Source organism: Lithobates pipiens, unplaced genomic scaffold (genome assembly GCF_037356315.1).
Source record: "Lithobates pipiens isolate NorthernLeopardFrog02 unplaced genomic scaffold, aLitPip1_a1.2 Scaffold_8, whole genome shotgun sequence".
Lineage (NCBI taxonomy): Eukaryota > Metazoa > Chordata > Amphibia > Anura > Ranidae > Lithobates > Lithobates pipiens.
The window spans coordinates 530,755,948-530,778,138 of NW_027507903.1; the positions used below are offsets into that span (position 1 = coordinate 530,755,948).

Below are 22,191 nucleotides of genomic sequence, written 5' to 3' on the forward strand. Positions count from 1 at the left end.
TTGCCTTCAGGTGGCTTAGAGTGGAGATGTGAATAAACTCCATAGAGAATAATAGATTTTTGAGAGCTTCAGACTTCAAACTACAAAACACAGAGGTGTGAATGAGGCCTCAGAGAGAGAGAGGCCTAGCGGTTAGTCAGGCCTTTTTGCATTGCACAGGGCTGTCAGTCTAATGCCCCATACACACGGTGGGACATTCAGACCACAAAATCCATAGGACTTGTCCTATGTTGTCGAAAGTTGTCGGAATTTCCGATTGTTATAAACGGCCCAGTAGCCAATAGCTTTCATCTGTTAGTTTATTCTGAGCATGCGTGGCACTTTGTTGTCGGAATTGTCTACACACGATCGGAATTTATGCGATCGGATTTTGTTGTCGTAAATTTTAGATCCTGTTCTCAAACTTTGTGTGTCGGAAAATCCAACGGAAAAAGTCTGATGGAGCCCACACACGGTAGGATTTTCCGACAACATGATCCGATCGCACATTTTCCGTCTGAAAATCCGACCATGTGTATGGAGCATAACACTGGGACCTGATAGAAGAAAATTGCAAAGGAAGTGAATGAGGACCTAATCAGTGAGGTCATGCTACTTCACTCACCAGGCTGCAGGCAGGTGGGTCAAAAGGCTGTATTGCTTTTCTACATGAAGAAAAGCAAAGGCATTGAGATGGCCTTCTGCCTGTCAGGGGTGTCTGGATCACAATATTGGCTGAGGAGTATTAACCACTTTGCACCCACGCTATAGCCAAAAGACGGCTACAGCACGGACGCTAACTGCCAGGAGGGTGTCCCCGGATGTCCTCCTGTTTACTTCCGCAATGCTTGCTCCCGCAAGCGCGCATCAGGGAAGTTCTGTGCTGGCCGTGTCCCTTGGACACAGCCAGTCACAGATCGCTGTAAATGGACAATCACAGTGGCCGTTTACAGCGCGATCGGCGTGTCCAATGAGAGATATGAGATCATCTCTCATCGCCGGCTCTCCCTCCTCACACAGAGACAGCATGTGAGGAGGGAGAGATGAACCGCTGAGAGATGCAGCGGTTAGTGGGAAAAAATAAAAATAAAAAATGAAAAAATAAAGTGCCTATCTGTCCCCACTGCCATCTGTCCCCACTGCCACCTGTCAGTGCCATCTTCCCCCAGTGCCGCCTGTCAGTGCCATCTGCCCCCAGTGCCACCTGTCATCAGTGCCATCTGTCCCCATTGCCACCTGTCTCAGTGCCATCTGTCCCCAGTGCCACCTGTCAGTGCCATCTGTCCCCAGTGCCACGTATAAGTGCCATCTGTCATCAGTGCCACTTATAAGTGCCATCTGTCATCAGTGCCACATAGTGCCATCTGTCATCAGTGACACATGTCATCAGTGCCACATAGTGCCATCTGTCATCAGTGCCATATCAGTGTCACGTGTCATCAGTGCCACATATTAGTGCCATCTGTCATCAGTGCCACCTGTCAGTGTCACGTGCCATCTGTTATCAGTGTCACATGTCATCAATGCCAGGTATCAGTGCCATCTGTCATCAGTGTCACATGTCATCAGTGCCACATATTAGTGCCATCTGTCATCAGTGCCATGTATTAGTGCCATGTGTCATCAATGCCACGTATTAGTGCCACGTGTCATCAGTGCCACGTATAAGTGCCATCTGTCATCAGTGCCACATATTAGTGCCATGTGTCAACAGTGTCATGTGTCATCAGTGCCACGTATTGGTGGCATTTGTCATCAGTGCCACATCAGTGTCACATATCATCAGTGCCACTTATCAGTGCCATCTGTCATCAGTGCCATGTCAGTGTCACATGTCATTGTCCTGGTGCTCCAGGGCCTTCAAATGTGTAATAGATAGTCAACAAGTTAGATGTGTAATTTATGCTCCTAGAACACCTGATGGCGCTCCCTGCATGTTGGGCCTCTCTGTGGCCAGGCTGTGGAAAAGTCCCACACTTCTGGTATTGTAATTCTCAGGAGGAGTAGCAGAATTTATTTTGGGGCATTATTTGTGGTATACACATGCCAAGCGAGAGAAATAAGCTATTACAATGACAATTTTGTGTGAAAAAAATTAAATAAAAAAAATCTTAATATTGCAAAGAATTGTGGGAAAAAATGACAACATCAAAAAGCTCACCGTGCCTCTTACTAAATACCTTGGAATGTCTACTTTCCAAAAATGGGTCATTTGGGGGGTATTTGTACTTTCCTGGCTTGTTCGGGTTGCAAGAAATGAGATTGGCCACCAGTACATCAGGTGTGATCAATTTTGTATGATTTGCCCCACAGCTTGTAGACTCTCTAACTTTCACAAAGACCAAATAATATCCACTAATTTGGATTATTTTTACTAAAGATATGTAGCAGTATAAATTGTGGCCAAAAATTATGAAGAAAATTTTATAATTTGCAAATTTTATCACAGAAACAAAGAAAAATGTGTTTTTTTTCAAAATTTTCAGTCTTTTTTCATTTGTAGCGCAAAAAATAAAAAACCCAGAGGTGATCAAATACCACTAAAAGAAAGCTCTATTTGTGGGAAAAAAAGGACAAAACATTCATTTGGGTACAGTATTACATGACTGAGTAATTGTCATTCAAAGTGTGAGAGCACCGAAAGCTGAAAATTGGTCTGGGCAGGAGGGGGGTTTAAGTGCCCAGTTGTCAAGTGGTTAAGGTAAGATACATATACTTCACATATATACTTCAATTGTTTAGCTGTGTACTTTGAGTTCAGCTTCAAGGTTACATTATGTATTTATATTGTGGTATTTATGCCTCACTTTTCATGTCTGTGCCGGAATCTGGTACAGATATAGAAGCAACAGCAGGGATGTGCGGTGAGGTCAGATACACACAGGTTACATATTGCCACGATTGTTGGACTGAGAGCAATAATTCTAGCACTAGACCTCCTCTGTAACTCTAAACAAGTAACCTGTATACATTTTTACAGCGTTGCCTATCGAGATTTTTAAGTACTTAAGTTTGGTTCCATTCCACAAGTTTGCGCAATTTTAAAGCGGACATGTTAGGTATCGATTTACTCGGCGTAGCATCATATTTCACATTATACACAAAAATCTGACTAATTTCAGTGTGTGTGTGTTTTTTTTTTTATGAAATTGTTTATTTCCAAAAAAAGGCGTTTGAAAAATTGCTGCACAAATACTGTGTCACATAAAAAGTTGCAACAACCACCATTTTATTCCCTAGGGTGTCTTAAAAAAAAAAAAAAAATATATATATATATATATATATATATATATATATATATATATATATATATATATATATATATATATATATATATATATATATAATGTTTTGGCGTTCTGAGTAATTTTCTAGAAAAAAAATGATGACAGATGGCCTTGGTGGCAAGGGTCTAATTAACATAAGTTTGTAATATGCAGATAATTGTTATATTTTGTTTTTAAAGTAATTTACTATATTTTCAAAATCTGTAATCAAGCAGGTGGCTTAACGGACAAATTACTAAAGTTTGAAGTTATAACTTCCAAGCAGTAATTTCACAGTTAATAGATAAACAATAAATGATTATGTTATAGCATATAAATAGATGATTTAGCTTGATCATAACAGTACCTTTTCAACAGCAGCAGATTCTCATTCTCCCTCTTAACTGTGTGAGAAAAACATGGGATTGTGGTTAAATCTTATACCCATAAACACATGTTTTTTTCCTTGTAGTTAAGAGATCTGGGCTGGAAGGGAGTATTTGTCTTTTAGACACATACCCCCTTATAGGACGCTGCAGTGAGAGGCGAGCCTCCACTGCAGCATTTTTATTGGACAGCTTGGGCCAATGGTACTTTACTATTGGTCCAAGACGCCAAATTGTCCATTGAGCTCAGTGCCTCTAAAAGAAGTGACAGGCACTGTGAGCTCAACCTCTCAGTCTGCTGCAAAAAGCGTGTGCCAGCTTGTATTTAAACTGGCCACTCTGTATGTAGCTTCTGACAGTCTGCGCAAGGAGCCCTCTATCTCCGAAACCATAGGTCCTAGGAGCCCCAGGTTTTGATCAGTGACAGGGTAGGACTTTAGCTACCCCCCCCCCCCCCCATTTGGGGTCTCTGTGACCGCAGGTCGCCAACCTATGACCCTCGAAGCTCGATCGTTTTTTTGTTTTGTTTTGGGGGTTTTTATGTTAATGGAAAGAATATGCCTCCCCTGACTGCACATCCCTGAGCAACAGCAAACATTTGAGAAAATATATTACATTTATAATAACATTTGTTTTTCCTCCTGTGTCCCCTACAGGATTTTGTGGTTGGCTTGTCCATTCTATTACGAGGAACTGTCCATGAAAAATTAAAATGGGCTTTTAATCTCTATGATATAAATAAGGATGGATATATCACCAAGGAGGTATGTCAGCTTATTTTTCAATGCATTTCATAAATAAATAAAACTTTTTTTTTTTTTTTTTTTTATATTTTACTATTCGGAATAAAATAGGAACTACATGATGCCTGGTTGTAACTGACTTGTCTTATACATACCTCCCAACTTTTAAACTTCAGAATGAGGGACACCTGGAGGAAGTGTTTTGCGGCACGTGCAGTGCGCCATGGCAATATGTGGATGTGGCTAGGCTCTTAACAATAAGAGGGGCTTAAGGGGCATGGTAAACAAAATCCAGGCTTCCTTGTACCTATCAAATATGCTTTGATGTAATGCACAGAATGCAGGGGACAGGATTATTTAATGCACAGAATACAGGGGACAGGAGTATGTAATTCACAGAATGCAGAGGACAGGAGTGTAATGCACACAATTTAGGGTTTAGGAGTATATAATGCACAGAATGCAGGGGGAAGGAGTGTAATGCACAGAATGCAGGACATGGGAGTGTAATTCACAGAATCCAGGGGACAGTAGTGTAATGCACAGAATATAGGGGTCAGGAGTATGTAATGCACAGAATGCAGGGGGTGTAAGTGTAATGCACAGAATGCAGGGGGCGGGAGTGTAATGCACAGAATGCAGGGGGCAGGAGTGTAATGCACAGAATGCAGGGGACAGGAGTGTAATGCACAGAATGCAGGGGACAGGAATATGTAATGCACAGAATGCAGGGGGCAGGAGTGTAATGCACAGAATGCAGGGGACAGGAGTGTAATGCACAGAATGCAGGGGACAGGAATATGTAATGTACAGAATGCAAGGGGTGGGAGTGTAATGCACAGAATGCAGGGGACAGGAATGTAATGCACAGAATGCAGGGGACAGGAGTGAAATGCACAGAATACAGGGGACAGAAATATGTATCGCACAGAATTCAGGGAACAGGAGTGTAATGTACGGAATGCAGGGGATAGGAGTGTGTAATGCATATATTGCAGGGGACATGAGTGTAATGTACAGAATGTGGGGGGCGGGAGTATAATGCACAGAATGCAGGGGACAGGAGTATAATGCACAGAATGCAGGGAATGGGAGTGTAAGACACAGAATGCAGGGGGCAGGAGTATGTAATGCACAGAATGCAAGGGATGGGAGTGTAAGACACAGAATGCAGGGGACAGGAGTATGTAATGCACAGAATGCAAGGGATGGGAGTATAATGCACAGAATGCAGGGGACAGGAGTATGTAATGCACAGAATGTGGGGGGGGCGGGAGTATAATGCACAGAATGCAGGGGACAGGAGTATAATGCACAGAATGCAGGGAATGGGAGTGTAAGACACAGAATGCAGGGTACAGGTGTATGTAATGCACAGAATACAAGGGATGGGAGTATAATGCACAGAATGCAGGGGACAGGAGTATGTAATGCACAGAATGCAGGGGACAGGGGTGTAATGTACAGAATGCAGGGGATAGGAGTATAATGCACAGAATGCAGGGAATGGGAGTGTAAGACACAGAATGCAGGGGACATGAGTGTAATTCACATAATGCAGGGAACAGGAGAGTAATGCACAGAATGCAGGGGACAGGAGTGTAATACACAGATTGTGGGGGCGGGAGTATAATGCACAGAATGCAGGGGACAGGAGTATAATGCACAGAATGCAGGGGATGGGAGTGTAAGACACAGAATGCAGGGGACAGGAGTGTAATGCACATAATGCAGGGGACGGGAGTGTAATGTACAGAATGCAGGGGACAGGAGTATGTAATGCACAGAATGCAGGGGACAGGAGTGTAATGCACAGAATGCAGGGGACAGGAATATGTATTGCACAGAATGCAGGGGACAGGAGTGTAATGCACAGAATGCAGGGGACAGGAATGTAATGCACAGAATGCAGGGGACAAGAATATGTATTGCACAGAATGCAGGGGACAGGAGTGTAATGCACAGAATGCAGTGGACAGGAATGTAATGCACAGAACGCAGGGGACAAGAATATGTATTGCACAGAATGCAGGGGACAGGAGTGTAATGCACAGAATGCAGGAGACAGGAGTGCAATGCACAGAATGCAGGGGACAGGAGTGTAATGCACAGAATGCAGGGGACAGGAGTATGTAATGCACAGAATGCAAGGGACGGGAGTGTAATGCACAGAATGCAGGGGACAAGAGTGTAATGCACAGAATAATGCATAGTAAGTCAGGAGTAAGGGGTGTGTATCGCAAAGAGTAGGGGTAAGGAGAGGTCAAAATCCCCCTATCCCCCAAGCAATACCACGTTACGCTTTCAGCTACTCCCCCCTCTAAACAAAATAATAATTCAAGACTAATTTGCACGCTTACCACCCCTTAGTACAAATCATTTCTCCCACACAAATTCCCCCTCCTAACACGAAGTTCCACCTTAAAGCACAAATCCTTCTCCCCTAGTACCCCTCTCTGAATAAACCCTCTTCCATGCCCCAAATCCTTTGTCCCAGTACAACCCCCTATTCTAGTACAAATCCTCTCCCACCCAAATCCTCTCCAAATCACCTCAGCATATAAACTTAACACCCCAAATGCAGGTTCTCATGGTACAGTAATGTAATCCAGTTGTGTGATTTTTAAAGTAGCACATGCACTACTTTTGGCGCAATTTCAGCTTATTTAAATAAATGGGCTGAAATTGCACTGCACCTGTATCGCATGTGAATTGCTCAAGAACACACAGTGCATTCTTATGCAAGCCATGGTATGAACCAGCCCTAAGTCCTGGAGCCCAGTGTCGGAACAAATACAACTAACTTGCCTGGCAGGGGGACACTAACTTGGGCACTTGGGGCAATTACCCTGCATCTCTTGCAGGGTGATGTCGGGAACCATGAATCAGACGCAGACAGAAAATGCAGTAACAATCACACCTTTTAACATAGTGGTAAAAATGGTACAAACAGTAAACATAGTTAAAACATAGCCAGAGTTTGGTAATCAAAGCGGGTAGTCAGTTCAAGCCAGTAAATCATGAAGCAAGAGATCAGAATAGTTAGAGACAGCAAACAGGATCAGAAAGCAGAAGGGACGTCAGCCAGGCAAGTCTTTAACAGGAACACAGCAGAGAATCTTCAGATATGTTGACCAAGTTGAAGACATTTGAGAAATCAACTAGCCAGAAGGGGCTCGCTGACGAGCAGGAAATGATCACCACTGTGCACTGTGGAATGATGAGTGATGGCAATTAACTAACAGCTGAGCACTGAGAAGGGAGCCTGAGCCCAGCCCTGACAGGTGCCTGGGGTCTCAGGTGCCACGATTGCCCATTCTGTCATCATCTCTTTGATTCGGAGGGGGACAAGATATTTGCCTGGGGGTATGGATTTTATATCCAACTCCCCTTCTTCTAGCACAAATCCTTCTCTCTGATAATGACCCCTAGCACATATCCTTGATCCCCCCAAAATAATTCCAAGGATAGTTCATTGTTGTGTGTGCACTCCGAACCCCCAACACACACCTGCACACAGAGACAAACACACAGACGGACATGGACACACACGGACACACACATGGATATGGACATGGGCACTGTGTACCACATGTCTGTACATTAATGAACATATAAAAAATACTCACAGACCTCAGATAAGTGGGTGCAGAGCCCTGTCTCTCCTCCCGCCTCCTCCTCCTGTCTGTATACATCAGAGCCGGGGAGGAGGCTGGTTCATGGGGCTCTGCACTGACCCAGACAGGCAGCGGGCCATGAGATATGTCAGCTGCCATGAAGAGCTGTGGATGCGTGCCTGGAGCCAAGTGCTGGAACTTGGGCTCCAATCTGGGACTCAGGCTTGATTCGCCAGTTCTCTGGGATTTACATCAAATCCCAGGACGTTCCCGGTGATTTCGGGAAGGTTGGGGGGCATGTTCCACCCACAGAAGTGAGGCAAAAGAAATGTCAGGACGCAAATCTATAACTGGTATCTCTATTAAAGCGACACTAAACAACAACTTTTTTTCTCCATAATCCATACACATCCACTACTTTATGATCCTGTAATACATTTTTTTACACAGTGCAAATTTCTTTCCTCCATCCTACCTCCATAAACACAGACAGTGTTTCTGGCCAAATCAGCAATTGTCTTCTTTCGGTAGGGGTGTGGGGGAAGAGAAGACAGTGATTATTGCTAGCATCTATAGCAGCTGCTAGCGATAATCACAAGACAATCTGTCGGGCTGGTTGTACCCAAGTTTACAGTTCGAATCAGGAACTGGCTGAGATTCGAACCATGTATGGTCGGCCTTACTGAGTTTTTCTGCCTCTTTGTAACATCCTCCATGAGCACCTGAACCTCTGCTATTTCTCCTCATTTCTGTTTGTTTGGAATGAGCAGTGCACATTAGATATAGTCATGTGCACTTGTCTATGCACACTACAAGTCTCATAGTTCAAAATCCCTTGTCCATCTCAGGACTGAGCAAGAGTAAGCCCTGATTAACACAGAATTTGACTTTGAAATCACGCTATTTCAAAGCTGCATGTCAGTGCGACTTGCACCACATCTGTGTGACTTGTGTGATAGATGTCTATGCAAATAAGCCACAGAGAATAGCGCACACATATTAAAAAAAAATGGTTGCTTTCAAATCTTGCAAGGCTACTTAAAAACATCTGCTCTCAAAGTGGTAGTAAACCACCGAACCCCAAAAATAAAAGAAAAACTTGCAAGACAATAGCATAATGTGCTAGTATGCTTGAACAGTATATATTTTTTTAAACCCAAATTTAGTGTCACTTTAAGTATCTTAAATATCCTAAAATGAAATAAAACTTTTCTTGGCAGATTTACCAAGCCTGAACGGATCAGCAGAGTAAATTTGTCATTTTTATGTCAAAGTGATTTATGATTGCAAGAGTTTTTCCTATATAAAAAAATATTTATGAGAACAGAGACACCCAAATAACACCACAGAGGTGATGATGCTAGTATACCTCAAAATAAACCTTAGTATTTAAAAAAAAATTCTGAACAACTCCACATCATACAAGATGAGTTTTAATTAGAGGGAGAATAGCAAGGTACTTTAAAGTGATAATAAACACACACGGTTTAATTTACATTGTCCTTTCTGTTTCTGTATGTGGATGTTGGTTAATAAAAAAAAATCTAAGTCCTTTTTGCTTATACAATATACAGCTGTCACATGACCAAGCTCTTTCCCGACCCCCAAACCCCCCCCCCCCCCCCCTAGTCTCGCTGACCTGTAGCGCGACGATCATCCACTAGGAGACATCGGGTCATTGCCTCACCGGACCGGGGCTTGGAAATCCTCCACAGCTTAATCTCCAAATTGAACTTCGTAAGGAGGTAAGTTTAGGAGCATTCTAATTGGTTGGTGCCATCACATGGGTGGCACTGACCAATCAGAACCCATGTAGCCTGTCCTGTCACCGCATGCGAAGAGGAGAGAAAGCCACAGGAATTTCAAATCCCTGGACCGGTACATCGGTGACACGGGACTGGGTGCAATGGGAGGGGGGTCCAGTGTAAGTTCATCTTCCTGTAAATGTGAACTTACACTTTAATATCAATAAACTGTTTAAATCATCACACAAATATATATTTATAAACAAATTAATATTTTTGGCAATAACATGGTGTGGGTAGGTTTCTGGCAGTCACAGGCTGTGTCTCATCCCTCCAGCCTGTGTCTTAGAATAAGAGGGAGGTGACTTCTCCATCAATCTACATGTAATTTCCCATCCCCATTGTGTTTAGCTGGTTAGTAGGCATGGAGAAGGAGGGAGGGAGTGGGCTATCATTTACCACTGTGTATACACCCACATGTGTGACTCTATAGTCACATGGGCTACTCAGATGTGATAGGGAGGAAATGCTAAGCATAGAAACTCACTGAAAACTGAGCATGTGCAGAATTGCAAACAATGCTCTGCAAAATCCCTAACTGCAGTGAGGACAGGAGGGGGTTAAAGAACAGCCAGATCAACCAGGTTTTTTGTAGAATCCAGAAAATGTATTTCATAGTAACTAGTATGAACAGCAATATAGCATTTATTGATAGTATTTTATGATGTGGGTTTAGTGACACTTTCATTTTATTTCTCTACAATTGCATTACAGTCACAGACACTCTAACATACACATTTATTGCATATCTGTACATTTATGAGGCATTTAGAGCCATGTCATACCTCCTTCATGTATGCAGCAACGTTGGGTTATACACCTTTTCATCACTTATGGAGAGGAGCTTTAGAGCTCATTCTTTCATTCCCATCAGAACTGTCTCTCAAACAAGTCAATGGAAATGCATAAACGTCGGGAGGAGATGGATGTGGATTAGGAGGCCACATATATGTCAGAAGAAGGTCAACAGGTCAAATGCGCCTGTTAATGAACTGTGAATGGTCTCAGAAGCATCTCAGATTGTGTTAAAATGCAAGTGGGTGGCACCTGGAAGAAAGCACCATCTGCCCATTGACACATGCCCAAAGCCATAGGCCATAAGATAACTAAATCACGCAGCTAGATTGGCTGATGTGCTTCTTTTCTTCAACACATTGTTACTTTTCCTAGTTGATGTGTTCACTATGACTAATGCATATCATTTAGCTATGTATCCTTATTAGACTACTGATTGTGTAAGAACTTCATATGTAGACCTTTGTTTAATTACCTTATCTTTTTTGCTGTTATATGGGGAAAAAAATCAATAAAAACTGTTTATATATATATATATATATATATATATATATATATATATATATATATATATATATATATATATATATATATATATATAAATAAAGATAACTAAATCAGCAAGAACACAGGAAAAAGCAGAAAGGCGTGTGGCTTCCTAGAAACAGAACTAGGGCATATAAAAAAATACTTATTATAGAAGTGTAGCTGCTGTATAGCTGCAGGTGAGGACATGAATAAAGTGTTTTGGGATACGTCTTCAAAAACCTGAAAGACACTAAGGAAGTCTTGGAAATTGCATGCATGATGATGAGACTGTTTCTTTTCAACTGCACAGAAACAATTATGTATAACAAATATAAAAGAACGGATGTGTACTAACTTTATATCAATAAACACATTGTTGAATTACTCACTTGACCTCTGGAAGGTTTTACCTCCTTCATGACGCTATTCAGCACTGTTATTTATTTGCCAATTGCACGGACATGCAACACTGTATACCAGGTATGTCCTAAGTCCGGCCCGTGGGCCAGTTTAATGTGGCCCCACTGGTAATTTGGACATATAATGTATATCATCTTTTGTGGCCCGCCCCCCCAACGAATCCCCGAGCACCCTATTTATCGTTATGGCAGCCTCGGAGAGGACAGGGAGTGGGCAGGACAAGTGCCTTCAGATTACATACAGGAGAATCTCCTGTTTACTTCGGGGGCCCCTGAAATAGGAAGTCTCGTCCCCTGGCGAGCCGCTGAGTGAACAGGAGATTGTCCTGTATGCAATTTGTTGGCGCTTGTCCCGCCCCCCTCCCTGTCCTCTCTGGGGCTGCAGATGGGCATCGATCAGGCTGCACTGATGGCTGGCAATGGTGAGGCTGCATTCATGGCAATGGTGAGGCTGCATTTGTTGCAATGGTGAGACTGCATTGATGGCAAAAGTGAGGCTCCATTCATGGCAATGGTGAGGCTGTGTTCATGGCAATGGTGAGGCTGCATTCAGGCAATAGTGAGGCTGCATTCATGGCAATGGTGAGGCTGCATTCATAGTAATGGTGAGGCTCCATTCATGGCAATGGTGAGGCTGCATTCATGGCAATGGTGAGGCTGCATTGAGGGGCACTGACCCTTATTTTGCTTCACAGTTCTTTCTTAAAAAATTTAAGTTATTTTCCTGAAACTGAAGGTGCGTGTTATATGCCGATAAATGCTGTATATCCAAATAACACGCCCAAGCTCATTCTTGGACTCTTCACTACACACAGCCACAAAGGCAAGAGAATTCTTGTTGGGCAGTGTATTAGTTAATTTGCATTTAATTTTAATGGTTAAAAGTAGGGATGCACTGAAATTTAGTCCGAAAATGGCCTTTTCGACAACTTGCCCAAAAAAATGGCCGATAATGGAGCCGAAAATCGGGCGGGCCGCCTATCAGGGGGGCTTCCTATATCATAGAAGAGAGGAGAGCCATCGCCGCCGCCTGTTTGATTAGAGCGCCAGGAACATCACAGCTTTCATTTCAATAGCTGTGTGTTCCCCACTGCGCGCCGTCACATACAGCCCCTCCCCTTGTCTGGGGAACTGTGATAGACAGATCACCGGTCCCAGGATTGGACGAGTGATCTGTCTATCAAAGTGCCTGGACAAAGGGGAGGGGCTGTATGTGACGGTGCGCAGCGGGGAACACACAGCTATTGAAATGAAAGCTGTGATGTTGCCGGCACTGTAATCAAACAGGCGGCGGTGGCTCTTAGTAATGACTAAGGACTTATAGGCTGAGTGTCATTATTTCTTATTTGCGTTTGGTCACTGTGGCTTGTTAATAAATACTACATTTTTTAAGAGCAATCACAGGAGTGCGGATCATCTTTTCCTAATTTCCCTACTCAGCTAACCACTATGGATCGAGCACCTGGGAGCTCTGCTATCTATGTGATGTATGGGTAGTAGCACTGACCTTTTTGTTTATATCCCGGTGGCTCTCCTCTACCTTCACAGGCTGCACTACTGGGGACACAGGCTGCAATGGTGACACTGGCTGCAATGGGGACACAGGCTGCACTACTGGGGACACAGGCTGTAATGGGGACACTGACTGTAATGGGGACACTGGCTGCACTACTGGGGATACTGGCTGCAATGGGGACACTGACTGCACTACTGGGGACACAGGTTGCAATGGAGACACAGGCTGCACCACTGGGGACACTGGCTGCAATGGGGACACTGGCTGCACTACTGGGGACACAGGCTGCACTATTGGGGACACAGGCTGCAATGGGGACACAGGCTACACTACTGGGGACAATGGCTGCACTACTGGGGGCACTGGCTGCAATGGGGACACAGGCTGCACTACTGAGGACACAAGCTTCACTACTGGCGACACTATTGGGGACATAGGCTGCAATGGGGACACAGGCTGCACTACTGGGGACACAGGCTTCACTACTGGCGACACTGGCTGCACTATTGGGGACACAGGCTGCAATGGGGACACAGGCTACATTACTGGGGACACTGGCTGCAATGGGGACACTGGCTTCACTACTGGGGACACTGGCTGCAATGGGGACACTGGCTGCACTACTGGGGACACTGGCTGCAATGGAGACACAGGCTGCACTACTGGGGACACAGGCTTCACTACTGGTGGCACTGACTGCACTATTGGGGACACAGGCTGCAATAGAGACACAGGCTACACTACTGGGGACACTGGCTGCACTACTGGGGGCACTGGCTGCAATGGGGACACAGGCTGCACTCCTGGGGACACTGGCTGCAATGAGGACACAGGCTGCACTACTAGGGACACTGGCTGCCCTACTGGGGACACTGGATGCAATGGGGACACAGGCTGCACTACTGGGGACACTGGCTGCAATGAGGACACAGGCTGCACTACTGGGGGCACTGGCTGCAATGGGGACACAGGCTGCACTACTGGGGACACTGGCTGCACTGGGGACACTAGCTGCACTACTGGGGACACTGGCTGCACTACTGGGGACACTGGCTGCAATGGGGACACTGGCTGTACTACTGGGGATACTGGCTGCAATGGGTACACTGGCTTCACCACTGGGGACACTGGCTGCAATGGGGACTCTGGCTGCACTACTGGGTACACTGGCTGCACTACTGGGGACACTGGCTGGCTGCATCTGACGTGCACTGGTGAGGCTGCATTGATCGATTGTATCATGTCCTGACTCTATGACCATGTCCCCAGTCTCTGACCATCTCCTGTACCATGTCCTCAGTCTCTTACCATCTCCTGTACCATGTCCTCAGTCTCTGATCATCTTCTGTACCATGTCCCCAGTCTCTGACCATCTCCTGTATCATGTCCCCAGTCTCTGATCATCTCCTGTACCATGTCCTCAGTCTCTGATCATCTCCTGTACTATGTCCTCAGTCTCTGACCATCTCCTGTACCATCTCTGCAGTCTCTGACCATCTCCTGTACCATCTCTGCAGTGTCTGACTATCTCCTGTACCATGTCCCCAGACGCTGACCATCTCCTGTATAAAAATATTTTTAAAAACAGTCACTTTTGGTATCGGTGCTGTTTCGATATTGGTTTCGGTTTTTGGCATAGTGTATTTTTCATTTTCAGTATCGGTTTCGGCACCCATTCGGTGTACCCCTAGTTCAAAGAATGTCAGGCAAAATGGTCTGCCCTCACGCATCTTCACTTCATCAAATCTGTCTCTCTTTGAAAAAAGTTGGGACACCCCTGCTGTACACAAATAAAATTTATAGCAATTTTTTTTCACACAAATAGAGCTTTTTTAATGGTGAAATTTGATCTCCACTGGGTTTTATATTTTTTATTATATAAACAAAAAAAGACTGAACATTAAAAAAAAAAACGTTATTTTCTTCTTTCTGTTATAAAACATATCCAATAAAAAAATTTTTTTATTACATTTCTTCATAATTAATATATATATATATATATATATATATATGTGTGTATATATATATATATATATATATATATATATATATATATATATATATATATATATATATATATTTATTTATATTTATATATACGGTAATTTATGCAGCTATAGATGCTATACTACTATATACTATATACTGTAATGGCAGTGATCAGTGACTTAGTGTGACTGTGATAGGGAGGTAGCCAATCTGGTACTAACAGACACTATCTGGGAGGGCCACTGACGTTGCTAGTGACACTATTACAATGATCATACTACACTGACACAGTACTAATGATGCTGACTGGGAAGGGGTTAACATCTAGGGGCAATCAAGGAGTTAACAGCGTGCCTAAGAATGTGTGCAATGTGTGCTGCATTTATTTTCTGATTAGGTAGTCTTTTCCCCTTGTTTTTTAGGGAGAAGAAACAGCCAGATCACCGTTCCTATGCACACAGAGTTCTGTGTTTTTGTAATGATCAGCAGAATCTGATGCCAACTCGTGCTATGTCCAATCACAGCATAGGTCGGCAAGGGGCACTCACATGCATGCCCCAAAACCAGAAGAAGGCCAGTCACATACATGTTTACTGTGAGCTGTCAGCAGGTGGTTAAAGAATATGATACCCCCAACATTTCACATTAAAGTGGTATTAAAGCTTTTTTTTAAAGTTATACTTACATGCTCTGTGCAGGTGGTTTTGCACAGAACAGCTCAGATTCCCTTCTTTTTGGGTCCCTCACCAATGCTCCTGGCTCCTCCCCCTCTAGCAGTGCCGCAGAGAAAGCTGCTTGCCCTGGGGACACAGCTGCGTGCTCGCTCCCGAGCCGCTGCTCTATGCATCCATAAGACACTTAGAGCTGTGGCTCAACCCCACCCCTGGTCTCTCCTCATTGGCTCACTGGCTGTGATTGACAGCAGTGGGAGACAATGGTCACCCACTGCTGTCTCAGCCAATGAGGCGGGAGAGTCCCGGCACAGCCGAGGCTATCGTGAATATTGCTGTATCAGAAGGAGTTTAGGTAAGGATGGGGGGGGGGGGGGGCGTTGCACAAAGAAGGTAAAAAACCTTCAGCTTTTACAGCCAATTTAATGGTGTGCCCACTGTACCATGGGCTTGTATGAAAATGTATCTTGTTCTCTTGGTATTGCTTCCTTTGTGTGGAATACCTGATGATACTGTCATAAATAACGTTTTTTTAGATATTTTTTATATGTATACACAAATGTTTTGCCTTTCATATTTTAAACTGTTGTCTTACAAGGTGAGAGTTCACATATACTTTAAAAAAGTAAACCCTTAACCTCCAAAAACACGTGTTAAATCTGATATATTATGTCTTTCTTATGATATATTACTATTGTTCTATGATATATTATGTCACATTTAGGAGATGCTGGCCATAATGAAGTCTATCTATGACATGATGGGGAGGTACACTTACCCAATGCTAAGAGAAGATGCACCAATAGAGCATGTGGAAAGATTCTTCCAGGTAAATTTGACATTAAAATACCAAACATCCATTGATTTGCTTTACACAATAATTAGCAGTGTATGTTGTAAAAACAGTCACTGACTGGGACATGTCAGAGCACTAAAGGACATCATATGCCAGTTTCAATTTCTGACTACATCCTTGCATTATTATCATTATTTGTTTATATGGAGCCAACATTTGCTGATATTTCAGGCAAAGGAACGAATACAATATTCCAACATACAGCAGAGCATGAATAAAGACTAAAACCATAAGAATTCTACTTAGGCGTTTACATCTAATGGGAACATGTTATTATACTAAATATATAAAAGACCTTTATATAAAAAGGTCACGGAACATTCACTTTTGTTAATGGCGACATTTAAGTACTTATTAGACAAAAATTGACTTTATATACAGGAGGTATATACACTAGTATATGAGCAAAATTAGGTGAATCCCTTTAAAGTAGTTCTACTGGCTAAAGGTTTTTTTTTATCTCAAAGTGTAAACCCACTAACCCCCCCCAAAAAACAAAAACAAAAAAAACCTGCAAGACAAAGGCAAAATGAGCTAGTATGTATAGCATATATCATCTAGCTCATTATGAATTACTTAGCTTAGAATGAAGCCCCTGCAGCAGTCCACGTATACCACTCTGGCGGGTGACATTGCTCCCCGAGTTACTTTCAAGTATCGCGGGCTCCGGCGCTGTGATTAACCGGAGCCGTGATGTCATCACTCCAGTGCAAGCATACGGGAGCCACCGGTAATGGCACACTAACGTATGTACGTGCCATTGCTTCAGTGCGCATGTGCCGATGACGTCGGCACATGCAGATACAGGGGATATCTCCTAAACCAGGTTTAGGAGATATCCAGGGTAGCTACAGGTAAGCCTTATTATAGATTTACCTGTAGTAAAAAGAGGTCGTAAAGGGTTTACAGCCACTTTAAATTCTCTGCATCTTTTATGTGCAAACTCTAATCCTATCTACCAGCGCTTGGATCTAACACAAAAGCTGCTGTATCCAAAATGCAACATAAGTACATATATTAAACAATTCTATACAGTGCTATTGGTCCAAGTATACAAATCTATGTGCATACAACTAAAAAATAAATATATATTATACAATAAAGTGCAAAAATAAAGTGCCCATTTATCAAAATTACCCTAAAAAGTGCAGTAGTGCAGATATCCCCATCAAATTCAGACTCAATGCCCTTAACCACTTGCCTACTAGGCACTTTTGCCCCCTTCCTGCCCTGGCCAATTTTCAGCGCTGTCGGACTTTGAATGACAATTGCGCTGTCATGCAGCATTATACCATATTACATGTTTATAATTTTTTTCACACCTATAGAGCTTTCTTTTGGTGGTATCTCTAATCACCACTGTTTTATTATTTTATTCTTTTTTTTTTAGCTAAACAAACATAAAAATACCAAAAATCGAGAAAATAAAAAAGTTTTTCTTAGTCTCTGTTATAAAATTTTATAAACAGGTAATTTTTCTCCTTTTTTGATGTTCACTGATAAGGATGCACTGATGAGCACTAATAGGCTGCACTGATGGGCACTAGTAGCCAGCACTAATGGACACTGATGAGGCTGCACTGATGGGCACCCATAGGCTGCACTGATGAGGCTACACTAATAGGTAGAACTGATGGGCAACCTCTGATATGATGTCCTCCCAGAACTAGAGTGGTCCCACCCAGCCGTCATTTGACTATACAGCAGGTGGGAACCGGTTAAAACAGTGTCCATATCATGTAGCCCATAAAACTGCTCTCGTGATTACTGACAAATAACGCAGTGCTCCAGTGATATTCAACCCCCAACACAGACAACCCACTACAGATAAGTTAAAATACACTTGTTACACAGAGATTAAACACTATTTACTTTCCAACTTGACCAACTCATTTTCTCTCCTCTTGCTGGTGTTATAATTATATAGGTTCAAGCAACATAAGGAAGAAATAGATGAAGACCATAGTGTGCAAACTTAAAAAAACATTATTCTTCCAAAAAATCACTTTCACGTTACCTATTCACATTAAAAAGTGTTATGCCTTGCACTAAGGTACATTTGCTTGTTTTCTGACATCAAGAGTACTAGGGTACCTGTTCCATATGCTGTGGCCACGAGTAGTCCCTTCCTATTCTTCCCCAGGTGTATGATGGGTCACTTCTCAGTTTACTATGTGGGATGATATCATCACTTCCTGGCCTACCCCCCCCAATATTTACCTGAGCCTGAACTCGATCCAGTGCTGTACCAGAGATCAATGGTGCTGTTCTTTCTCCCTCCTCACTGTGCTCAGTGAGAGCAGTTGCATAATTGACACCTGCTGCTGCCATTAAACTCCAATGACAAGGGAGCGGGGGGGGGGGGAGGGGCAGGGCTGAGCTGCACTGCAGGACTGAGTTGCAAGCAGGACACAAGTACTCCCCCCTCCTCCCACAAGTGGCTTGCTAGGGGGGTACTTGGAAGACAGGAGGAACTAGAAACGCAGTGGGGGACCCAGAATAGGAGGATCAGGTTGCTCTGTGCAAAATTATTGCAGAGAGCAGGTAAGTATGGCATGTTTGATGTCATATTTAAAAGCACAAAACCTTTACAATCACTTTAAATTACTGAGTTCAAATGCACAAAGTCTAGTCCATAAAACCATTGTTTAATGAGGGTGCTATGGAAGTACTCAACTGGCCTGCCCAGAGCCCTGACCTTAACCCTACTGGAAGGAAATGGATCATTGATTGCAAGTCTCTCTGTGCAACATCACTACCTAATATCACAAAGACATTTTATGCTGAATGGGCACCAATTTCCATAGACACACTGCTAATGTGTTTGGAAAGCCTTCTTAGAAGAGTAGAGGCTGTTACTACCACAAAGGGGGTACTCCATTATAATACATATGGTTTCAGAATGGAATGTCCAACGAGTTTTTATAATGTGATGACCAGGTGTCCACAAACTTTTGTCCATTAGGCATTTCTAGGCCTACACTGGTCGCAAAACGAGCAATTACCTCATAAGTTACATCTGGGAGGAGATAGGTGTTTGAAAGGTTATTTGTAACATACAAAAAGTGTCTATAGCTTTTCTAAAAATGACACACAACCTCCTAACCCATACATAATGTGTCATTTTCTCTCCACATCACCTATTTTACAGAAGATGGATCGAAACCATGATGGAGTTGTGACCATTGATGAATTTCTGGAGACTTGCCAAAAGGTTATTGTTATGGCCTTGTTTGTCTATTGTATTTCCCTTCTCTGTACATTAAACATGATAATGTTAAACATTTCACATTAGGTTAACAAAAAGAAACATCTTACATCAACAACGTTCATCTTTTAATTATCTGGCAGTAGTGAACCCAAAGCTTACTGGTTGCTATGGGTTTACTGTAATTTGTAGGGCCAGATTTACCATTAGAAACAGTAGAACTGTTTTCTACATAATTTCCCTGCACAGTTTAGTACCATGGCCACCTGTAATTCAGTCGTTTTGTTTCTTTTCCTGGATGTGGGGAATGTAAAACCACCTTAAATAATGCTGTTTATGTTTAGATCAGGAATTCTAAACTGGGGTTCATTGTGAAATCCCTAGGGGTTCTAGCTTTAGTTGTCTTGCTATGCAAGATACTGCTACTAAGTACCACTTGGGGGATTGTCATTTACCCAACGATATGCTTTAGGCTCCAGTGCCTATGCCACCATTCTGAGTCTGCAGTGCAGGACAAAATTAAAGGCCCACGTAAGTACTAGTACAGAGGTTACATTATCATTATTTTAAAATATTTTTTTTAAAAGGCATGAAAGTTATAGAAAAGAGAGCCAAAGGCATTTAGAGCTACAGTATATAAATAATAACAATGTGTATTAGGTTGAGATCCTAAAAAGAAATGTAAGCCTTCAAGCAGTTGCAGATTATGATAAATATGGTCCAGGAAGTTGCCAAGTGCCAGTGGTTCCTAGGTCGCCTATAGCTGCTTGACAGTCTTGAAAACTTCTTTAAATGTAGCCATTCATCCTACTTCATCTTATGCTCCACTCCAGACAATATTTCTCTTTTATTTATTTTATGTATATCTAAAACTCACTGATTACACTAATGTACCATAAGTTGCTGAAATAAAAATAAGTTAAAATTATTTCAGGGATTGATTCACCGAGATCACAACATTTTTTCAAGGTTTCCTTAATGGTAGAAAGGCTCATTTAGATACTGTACAATTTTGAACATAAATTAGTGAATCTGGCAATCAAATGTACCTTTCTTTCCACAGGATGAAAACATCATGAAGTCCATGCAACTCTTTGAAAATGTGATCTAGATGGGAATGTGAGACTCCACCCATGCCAGCACTAGAAAGGACCCATCCAATGGCATATGCCCACACTTGGATCACAGACACCCCACTCCTTGTGTCACGAACAGTCAATGGATGGAGTAATCTCTCCCAGGGAACAGACAATCCCTCTTACTGCCTGCCTGTTTGCACTGATCCCTTCCTTTTCCTCACAGTAACAAACTCACCTTTTTAGGGACTGTTTTATATTATAAGAGGATAAAAAGCACATTTATCTCTGCAAGAGCTGGGATTCTTAAATCAGGGATTTTTACAGAAAGCCGCTCTTGCCTAAACTCAATGAGGAGACACGACACACACCCCATATTAACTGAAAACATACAATCTTTTGTTAGACAAATCCGAATTTTACGCAACAATCTACGTTCTGGGCTTCATGAAGACCTGCCAAATCCCCCATCCTGACCCTACATGTATAAGATGCAGAAGGAAAATTGGTGAGCTCTTTCCCAGCCGGAGGATGGGGTCATCTTTGCACCAACTACTCTGGCACTGGAAAGGTTAAGGTCATCATTTCTGTTTTGTTGGAGCATTTTTTTTTTAAGATTTTCCAACAAATGTAATGAGCCAATCCTGATGGTTTTATTTTATGCATGTCCTCAACAACACCCCATCCAAGCAATATGTCACTTTGCTGTTCTGTCAGATCTGTTTGTTGCTGTTGAAGTTTTTTTTGCTATAATTTTTGCCCCATATGGTAAAAAATAAAATGTATGGTTCACATCAGTAGAGTGAATGGAAGATTAACACAATGAAGTTGTGCCTAAGGTGACTGCATTATTAACAACTATGCAAACAAGGTTACATTGCACTTGAAGTGTACATGTCATGTGAAAACTCTCTTTACTTTATGCCCCTCTGAAATTAGTATAAATATGCCAAAAGTCACCCCCTGTCCAACTAGAGTGCTAGAGTGCTTCAGTGAAGATACCCTAGATGGACACAGGAAAGATGATGAGCTGGGACCTGAGGTTAGAGCCCTAATAATGAAGTGAATCAAGATTAAGAAAAGCACACCAAAGAGGATTTTATGACTACCAAAGATAAAGCAGGCTTGCAGTGTTGATTTAAAGAAAAACTTAGTTTCATAGGTTTAAATGGTTAACTGGCTAAAATGTATTGAAACTCAAGGACATAAAATTAAATATATTGCTGCTTACCAGTCCTTATGTCCTTTTTTACCTGGTAATCCTGCCAGTCACAGTTTTTTCTCTAGGGTGACAATACTCACTCACTATACTATTTCTGTGGGTGGGCAGCACTCTC

The 22,191-nt window shown here is 42.6% G+C and overlaps 1 protein-coding gene across 3 annotated transcripts in view; it reads left to right on the forward strand.

Moving 5' to 3' along the window:
• Window positions 1–21,677, forward strand: part of KCNIP3 (potassium voltage-gated channel interacting protein 3) — a 227,157-nt gene extending 205,480 nt beyond the window's left edge. For all 3 annotated transcript variants that reach the window (XM_077469519.1, XM_077469521.1, XM_077469520.1), the window contains 4 exons: window positions 4,288–4,395; window positions 16,439–16,543; window positions 19,722–19,784; window positions 20,842–21,677. In XM_077469519.1, coding sequence (XP_077325645.1) covers window positions 4,288–4,395; window positions 16,439–16,543; window positions 19,722–19,784; window positions 20,842–20,889 — 324 coding nt within the window. In that variant the 3' untranslated portion in view covers window positions 20,890–21,677. The remainder of the gene's footprint in view (window positions 1–4,287; window positions 4,396–16,438; window positions 16,544–19,721; window positions 19,785–20,841) is intronic.
• The last annotated feature ends 514 nt before the right edge of the window (window positions 21,678–22,191 follow it).